At 37.5% G+C, this 9,078-nt stretch overlaps 2 protein-coding genes across 2 annotated transcripts in view; both read right to left on the bottom strand.

Moving 5' to 3' along the window:
• The window catches only part of LOC143034190 (cuticle protein AM1274-like), a 2,206-nt gene extending 345 nt beyond the window's left edge, over window positions 1–1,861 (bottom strand). Inside the window, exons 1-5 of the mRNA XM_076200135.1 lie at window positions 1,745–1,861; window positions 827–960; window positions 629–712; window positions 320–469; window positions 88–132 (exon numbers count right to left, since the gene is read on the bottom strand). Of these exons, the coding sequence (XP_076056250.1) occupies window positions 88–132; window positions 320–469; window positions 629–712; window positions 827–960; window positions 1,745–1,756 (425 nt within the window). The 5' untranslated portion in view covers window positions 1,757–1,861. The remainder of the gene's footprint in view (window positions 1–87; window positions 133–319; window positions 470–628; window positions 713–826; window positions 961–1,744) is intronic.
• Window positions 1,862–6,089: 4,228 nt separating this feature from the next.
• On the bottom strand, window positions 6,090–8,486 carry LOC143034188 (cuticle protein AM1274-like). Its single transcript, XM_076200134.1, has 6 exons — window positions 8,373–8,486; window positions 7,235–7,368; window positions 7,038–7,121; window positions 6,754–6,903; window positions 6,522–6,566; window positions 6,090–6,390 (listed from the first exon to the last, which is right to left on the bottom strand). Exons 1-6 carry the CDS (start codon window positions 8,472–8,474, stop codon window positions 6,381–6,383), a joined length of 525 nt encoding a protein of 174 aa, XP_076056249.1. The 5' UTR covers window positions 8,475–8,486; the 3' UTR covers window positions 6,090–6,380.
• Window positions 8,487–9,078: the final 592 nt, after the last annotated feature.

The following is a 9,078-nucleotide window of genomic DNA, read 5'->3' as shown; positions in this document are numbered from 1 at the left end:
CAGGAATCATAAATTGACCACAATGTTTACCAATATATTAATATCAATCTACATCATCACGAAGTGGGATATTTTGCATCAACTTACCCTCGGCGTCCAGCCACAAAGCCTTGTTCATCATAGACGACTCCCCTGAAAGTAGGAGAGATATGCACACGCATAAGAAGAATGACAGAGTTTACAATGGATCTGACATATGACCATCTCTCTAATCAAAGGCACAATACAAACAACATTTTTAATTTGGAAGATGTGACAAGCATAGAACACTAGGTGAGAAGTCTTACACGAACACATTGCACTAGGAGAGGAAACTTACTGTCGCTTCTGCTCCTCAGCAAAGCGGATCTGCTCCAGAGCGTGGACTGGCAGAGGGGGAGCCACGGGCAGGAAGGGACTCTGAGCCACATACCCGTTCTCGTCAGCCACGAAGCTCACCTCCACGCGGTTGCCCTCGGGGTCGGTGTAGCTGTGAGACAAAACCAAAAGTACAGAAATCAAGAATAAGACAGGTTCAAGTCATTGAAGCAAGGATGTCCGTGTGTAAGGAAAGAAAGGAAATAACAACAACGACAAAAAATAAATTTTCAGTAGTTAGATCTAGATGCATGAAATCCTTCATATTTACCTGTAGGTGCCTTGAACTTGGTGCAGGTTAGGACCTGTGGGACGTCCACTCTGCTCTCGCCTTGTGCCATCAGAGCCCTCGTAACTAAGAAGAAGGAAGAAAAAAATCATATTATGGTGCCGATGAACGAGATTGATTTTCTATTCTGTCCTCAATACAGCGTTTGTTTCTCTCAATCCTGAAGGAAGCAATAGATACCTGAAGTAATAGGATCCATCTTCTTCCGGTCCTGTGGATTCGGATCTGACGATCTCGATGTGAGGGGCCTGGCGGACCTGTGGTCTATTAAAGCTCTGGGCCATGGTGGAACCCACCAAGAGGACGACGAGGGCCTACGGTTGGAAAAAAGAAAGTTAGCATAAACAAGTATACCTGCAACAACCATCCTAACACCAAGATGGTTACAATGTTTTCTCACTTAATTCTGATGCATTGGACCTATGAATTTAACAAATATCAGATCATTTGTCCACTCATTTATTAAAAAAAAAGATAGTCTTCTTCTTTATATGTTATAGAATAAGATTCTGTATCTACTGAGGCCTTATTCTGAATCACTTTTACATCCTTTGGCATATTGATGTTGATAGCATAATGACCCACACATCAGTGTGATTTTTACATGAATGGGTGTTATGTTAATCAGGAGCTGCAGTTATTGTTACAAGTATGCAGGACATTAAGACTTCTAACGTTTCTTGTAAAATGGAGGATGTCTTGGACTCGTGATCGACAGCTATTTCACTACCGGAAGAGAGCTCAGAGCTCATATATGACCGATTTATAGGTAATGTTGTGACCTTTCACACACACACACACCCAACTCCCCGCCCACGAGAGTTCGAGTAACAACTCGCAGTTCAGCGATACTGAAACTATATCAGCCGTGGGCGGGATTTGAACCCTAACCACCGTAGTGGCAGCCGGGAATTACCACTGCGCCATCGTGTGTGTGTGTGTGTCTGCGTTTGTGCATGTATATGCGCGTGTGACTGTATACAATCACGTGTATGCAAGCTCCTTGTTCCTTCCCTACAACCTAGAAGTCCCAAATAGGAATAGGAATTCGAAAACTATCCCATTTGTCAGCCTCTTTTGAGTGCTCCCCTTACTTACAAGACGCATCATGGCGACTGTGGATGTGGACGCTGTGGGGAGGGGGGGATGTGCTCACAACGTTCCCAAGAGTCGAAGTGCTGTCCCAGTGGGGGTGAAGATCCTTTTATATGTCCCCGCGCCTCCTCGCTCCCGCACACCTGGAAAACGAATTCCAGATCGCCCCTCCTTCGCTTCCCACTACACGCACGCGCGCACATATTACAAACACGGACGCATCAGATTTCCATACGAATAAAAATACGTATATACAAATGATACGTGTATACACACACACACGCACGCACATTTACACAAACACAAATACATTGTATACCCGAGAGCGTTTGCGCTTGTATGTGCGCATATAATATATATATATATATATATATATATATATATATATATATATATTTTTCTTTATTTGTGTGTGTGTGTGTGTGTGTGTGTGTGTGTGTGTGTGTGTGTGTGTGTGTGTGTGTGTGTGTGTGTGTGTGTGTGTGTGTGTGTGTGTGTGTGTGTGTGTGTGTGTGTCTGTGTATATGTATATATATATATATATATATATATATATATATATATATATATATATATATATATATATATATATTTATATATATATATATATACATATATATGTATACACATATAGTAAATATGTATACGTATGTTTTTATATACATACACATATATATATATATATATATATATATATATATATATATACACCTAAGCAGATCCAAGTCTTGAACATTAAATAGCATAAGGAAAATGGAGATCTACAACGTAAGAACCCTCTCAAGAGACCACAGGTTGGAGAGTTTACTGAAAATAATAGACAACATCAAATGGGACATCGTGGGACTGAGCGAAGTTCGAAGAGCTGAAGAAAAACTGATACAATTACAAGATAGTCACCACCTGTTCTACTACAGAGGTAAAGAAAAATAGAGCTCTAGTGGTGTATGACTCTTGGTAAACCGAGACGTTGCTGGTAACGTACTCAAATTCAGTAGTTTATCAGACAGGGTAGCTTGGATTGTGATTAGGCTGTGTAAAAGGTACACTCTAGAAATAGTTCAGGTTTATGCACCAACTTCACAGGGTTCAGACGATGAAATTGAGTCCTTCTATGATGATTTAAATCAGGTAATGGATCGAGAAAAAAGTAAGTACACATTGGTATTAGGCGACTTTAATGCTAAAGTGGGAAAGAAGATGGAAACGAGTCGTGCATTGGGAAGTTTGAAATTGGTGAAAGAAATGACAGAGGTGAGATGTTAGTCAATTTTACAGATAACTACAACATGAAAATAATGAACAACTTCTTCCAAAAGCATGTAGGTCGTAAATGAACCTGGAGAAGTCCAAATGAAACAACAAAGAAAGAAGTAGATTTCATATTTGAATATGAGAGCAAGAGCGATGGCAATGTTACGGTCATAAATAAGGTCAACATAAGTAGTGACCATAGAATGGTAGGTCGCACAGCTAAACTCAATTTTCACACTGAATGAGAGTCAGACAAAAAACAGTTAGTTTTCACATTGAATGAGAATCAGACAAGAGACAATGGTCTCAAATTGTCAGGAAATAGATTTAATTTGAAAGTAAGTAGAAACAACTTTGCCAATCGTGTAGTTAATGAATGGAATAAACTTTCTGCAGAGGCAGTGCAATGTATTCAGTTCGAAGTTTTAAGAATCATTTAGATAAACACCTAAGCAAGATGGTGTAATGATTTTCATTTATTTTATATTATTTGTTTATTTGTTTTGTTATCATTTGTCTGTTTGCTTATTATTATTTGCTTGATTCTCATTTATTATTAATTACATTTCAATTTATCATTATTTAGTATTTATTTGTTTATTACTTAACTATACCTATGCATGTATTTATCTTATTTACTATTATTTACATAATTATATTTTTATTTGTTCGTTTATTTGTTTATTTATTTATTTATTTATTTATTTATTTATTCATTTATTTATCTATTTATTTATTTATCATTATTATATTTTTTTCGCATCCGACCTAGATATGGACTAAAAGATCTCTTGTCGGCATGCTCCTCCTTTGTAATCCTTTGTAATCCTTTGAAAACCGAGAGATATAAACTAGTTTTAAAAAAGAAAATAAGACTTGCGAAGGTTAAGGATAATCATAAGAATTTTCAGTTAGAAATTAAAAATAGATTCAATGCTCTAAACACTAACAAGGATACCGTCGAAGATATGAATTTGAAGTTAGTGAATAGCATTAGCGAATCGGCAGAGAAAGTAGGAAGTACAAAAAGTGTTAGGAAGAACAAATACTCCAAACCTACAAATGATGTAAATAAAAGAAGGACAACGTAGATTAAAACCTGTGGAGACAAATAGAAAGAGTAGAACTAAACAAACTTATCAACAAAAGGCAGGGATTAGAGAAAAAAAGAAATATGGATTAAATATAGGAAACTATTCGTAAATGTAAAAGTATTAAAGGGACCGAGCATAGACATGCTTTAGGAAGACAATAAATGATATGTTTGTAAGATAGAAATTGAGAAATCATTAAATTCAGAGACAGAATGATGAAAATAGTAGAAGAATTTTACCAAATGCCAGTAAGTTCATCTGTAGATGTTAGTAGTGTATCAGAGATTACAAAGAAAAGAGTAGAATTTGCTCTAAAAAATATGAAACAAGGAAAAGCACCTGGGGAAGATGGTATATCAATAGATCTTTTGAAAGACGCAAGGAAAGAACTTTATATCAAGTTAGCTCAACTGTACAACCAGTGCTTGCGTCAATTGGCTTATTATCAAATGTATATAAAGGGTTCTCCAAGATCCTTAAAAATAGACTAAGTCAAGTTTTAGATGGAAACCAACAGAGAGAACAAGCAGGCTTTAGAAGCGGATATTCGACTCTAGACCATTTGCAGGATATGGGCCAGGTTAGTCGCGCAGCTCGGATGAATGGCAGAGTTCAGGCAAGATAATTAAACTCTTCGTTAAAATTAATTACTATTTATAATAATGAAATAGACACATACAACATAATTGGACATAGAATAAGAAAAGATAGCAATATACATTAATCATATAAAATACCAATCATACATATGTTTCATGAATCATAAATGGGTATATTAACAATTATCAGCTGGAGTTGCTAGGTGTGCGCTGCGTTTGTATACAGCACGTAAAACCAGGGGGGTGAAATGAAGTCTTGATTATGGTGTAGACGAGTCTTGATTCTGGTTCCTAGAAGTCGCACCAACGGAAAGTCATCTGGTCCGCTCTTCAAGTCTCGGGAAAAAATAAGTCGTTTCAGTTGAGGCTGATGCAAGTTAATTCTGGTAAGGAAATCTTCTGTTAGTCGTGAACACGTAAGAGATTTGTTAATGTTTTGTAGTAGAGAAATAACACAGAGAGAGATTGTGGAGTCGCACTTAGTCCAGCAGAAATCAGATATCCGAAACAGCTCAGAAATACGAAGGCTTTGAACTTCGCTTGGACATTGCCAAGATATGGGTTCGGTACTTGAGATCCAAACGATTTGTTTAGCTGAGTTGTCTTAGTCGACGAATGCAGAAAAATATCTATGTGTATTCAGATGCCCCGTGGGCGTCTGTTTATTTTCTTGTCTTCTCCCTTCTCTTGGTTCTCTCTCTGGTTTTCTTTCCATTTTGGTTCTCTCTGCTTCTCTTCTCTGGTCCTCTTTCTGTTTGGAGTCTCTTTTCTCCACCGGAAATCGGTGCTTACGTTTCCGGGATGACGAAATGGAACTAAAGTAGGTAGTTTAGACACCTCCAACCAATGGGAATAAAGAACATCTTTTCGCGCCAAATCATTTTTTTTTTTTTTTTTTCTTGTTTTTTTTTAATCTTGCCATCATAACAGAACGTATTTCAAAGCGCGCTCCAACAGGTTGGTGTTGCTCAATGGTTTACATATTAGGAGATACAATTTATAACATATATTAATGACAATGCGCAACATATTATATTCATGCTATGGACGTGACATTTTGTATGCATGTATGTATGTATGTGTGTGTATGTATTTATGTATGTATGTATGTATGTATGTATGTATGTATGTATGTATGTATGTATGTATGTATGTATGCATGTATGTATGTATGTATGCATGTATGTATGTATGTATGTATGTATGTATGTATGTATGTATGTATGTATGTATATATGTATGTATGCATGCATAGTAAGTCTACATAAAGTTTTATATCCAAAGAATTTGTTCACCTATAGGTTGATATATTTTCCTCTAATAAGATCTTCAGAAATATAATTTTCAAAATAAGGATACGTCATTCTAGAAAGTGGCATATATGAAGGACTCAAGGAAACATTTTGTAATCAGCGAACTTTTTTTTATTCCGCAAACATAAATTCAACATACACAATGTCAATGTGTCAATGTAATTGAGCAGGGCCGAATGATGTTGGTCCGGGCGTGAAACAAATGATGATCAACTTGAAGAACTTGAATCGTATGAGAAGAATGAGTGAAATATGGGTTTTAACTACAGGTATGATGAGGCTGAAGTCGAATAAGGCACGTCAGTAAACCAATAAAGGCTAACTAACGGGTGCTCTGAACGACCTTCAACTGAGAACCCAGGATCTTCCAAGTTCTACCTTAGAAGCCTCTGTGGAAGACAAAAAAAAGAGTTCTTATTATTTCTGTTGAGTTCAGGAATGACAAATTGACCAAAATGTTTACTAATATATCAATTTCAATCTACATCAACACGAAGTGGGATATTTTGCATCAACTTACCCTCGGCGTCCAGTCACAAAGCCTTGTTCATCATAGACGACTCCCCTGAAAGTAGGAGAGATATGCACACGCATAAGAAGAATGACAGAGTTTACAATGGATGTGACATATGACAATCTCTCTAATCAAAGGCACAATACAAACAACATTTTGAACAAGGAAGATGTGACAAGCATAGAACACTAGGAGAGAACTCTTACACGAACACATTGCACTAGGAGAGGAAACTTACTGTCGTTTTTGCTCCTCGGCGAAGCGGATCTGCTCCAGAGCGTGGACTGGCAGAGGTGGAGCCACGGGCAGGAAGGGACTCTGAGCCACATAACCGTTCTCGTCAGCCACGAAGTTCACCTCCACGCGGTTACCCTCGGGGTCGGTGTAGCTGTGGGACAAAATCAAAAGTACAGGAAACAAGAATAAAACAGGTTCAAGTCATTGAAGCAAGGAAAGAAAGAAAGTAACAAAAACTAAATTGTCAGTAGTTAGATCTAGATGACTGAAGTCCTTCATATTTACCTGTAGGTGCCTTGAACTTGGTGCAGGTTAGGACCTGTGGGACGTCCACTCTGCTCTCGCCTTGTGCCATCAGAGCCCTCGTAACTAAGAAGAAGAGAAAAAAAATTATATTGTGGTGCCAATGAACGAGACTGATTTTCTATTCTGTCCTCAACAAAGTGTTTGTTCATCTCAATCCTGAAGGAAGCAATAGATACCTGAAGTAATAGGATCCATCTTCTTCGGGTCCTGTGGATTCGGATCTGACGATCTCGATGTGAGGGGCCTGGCGGACCTGTGGTCTATTAAAGCTCTGGGCCATGGCGGAACCCACCAGGAGGACGACGAGGGCCTATGGTTGGGAAAAAAAAAAGTTAGCATAAAAAAGTATACCTGCAACAATCCTGCCAACACCAAGATGGTTACAATGTTTTCTCATTTAATTCTGATTCACTGGACCTTTGAATATAACAAATAAAGAGCAGCAGATGGACTTATGAACTTGACAAATAAAGAGCAACAGATGAAGATCAGATCATTTGTTCACTCCATTTGGTCAATGATTCTACAAAAAGACCCAGAAAATGGGCTTCTTCCTTATATGTTTCAGAATGAGATTCTGTGTCTACTGTGGCCTTATTCTGCATCCCCTTTACATCCTTGCGCACCTTTGGTATATTGATGGTGATATCATAATGACCCACACATCATTGTGTTTTTTTACATGTATGGGTGCTATGTTAATCAGCTGTAGTATACAGAACATTAAGACTTTTAACGCTTCCTGTAAAATAGAGGATATCTCGGCAGTAAAGCTCATGCGTGTTCGTGTGATTCACCATGTCTTGGATCACATGTTACACTTGTGATCGACAGTGATAATTAGATTATTTCAACCGTGGGCGGGATTCGAACCCGGACCATCGTAGTGGCAGCCGGGAACTATTATTGTGCCATCGTGTGTGTGTGTGTGTGTGTGTGTGTGTGTGTGTGTGTGTGTGTGTGTGTGTGTGTGTGTGTGTGTGTGTGTGTGTGTGTGTGTGTGTGTGTGTGTGTGTGTGTGTGTGTGTGTTTGTGTGTGTGTGTGTGTGTGTGTGTGTGTGTGTGTGTGTGTGTGTGTGTGTGTGTGTGTGTGTGTGTGTGTGTGTGTGTGTGTGTGTGTGTGTGTGTGTGTGTGTGTATGTGTGTGTGCGTTTATGTATGTATATGCACGTGTGTATAAACACGTGTGAATATATACAATCACATGTATGCAAACTCCATGTCCCTTCCCTACAACTTAGATATCCCGAGTAGGAATAGGAATTCGGCAACTATCCCATTTGTCAGCCTCTTTGGCGTGCTCCCCTTACTTACAAGACGCATCATGGCGACTGTGGATGTGGACGCTGTGGGGAGGGGGAGGATGTGCTCACAACGATCCCAAGAGTCGAAGTGCTGTCCCAGTGGGGTAAACATCCTTTTATATGTCCCGCGCCTCCTCGCCCCCACACACCTGGAAGGCGACTTCCAGATCGTCTTCTTCGCTTCCCACTGCACGCACGCGCGCACACATTATAAACACGGATGTATCAGATTTCCATGCAAATAAAAATACGTATATACAAATTATACGTGCATACACACACGTACACACAAATACAAATATATTGCATATTTGAGCGCGTTTGCGCTTGTATGTGTGCATACAATATGTATGTATATATTATATATATAAATATTTATATATATTTATATACATATATATAAATATATATATATATACATACATATATACATATAATATATATATATATGTATATACATATATATATATGTATATATATATATACATATATATATGTATATAGATATATTATATATGTATATATATAATATATATATGTATATACATATACATTATATATATATACATATGTATATATATACATATATATATATATATATGTATATATTCTATATATATATATATATATATATATATATATATATATATATATATATATATATATATATATGTATATATATCCAGTATATCCTGGTTTTGGCACTAGTAATCAGG

This window comes from Oratosquilla oratoria, chromosome 17 (assembly GCF_046742065.1).
Source record: "Oratosquilla oratoria isolate Oo_2021 chromosome 17, ASM4674206v1, whole genome shotgun sequence".
NCBI lineage: Eukaryota > Metazoa > Arthropoda > Malacostraca > Stomatopoda > Squillidae > Oratosquilla > Oratosquilla oratoria.
This window is presented reverse-complemented; position numbering and strand designations above follow the sequence as displayed.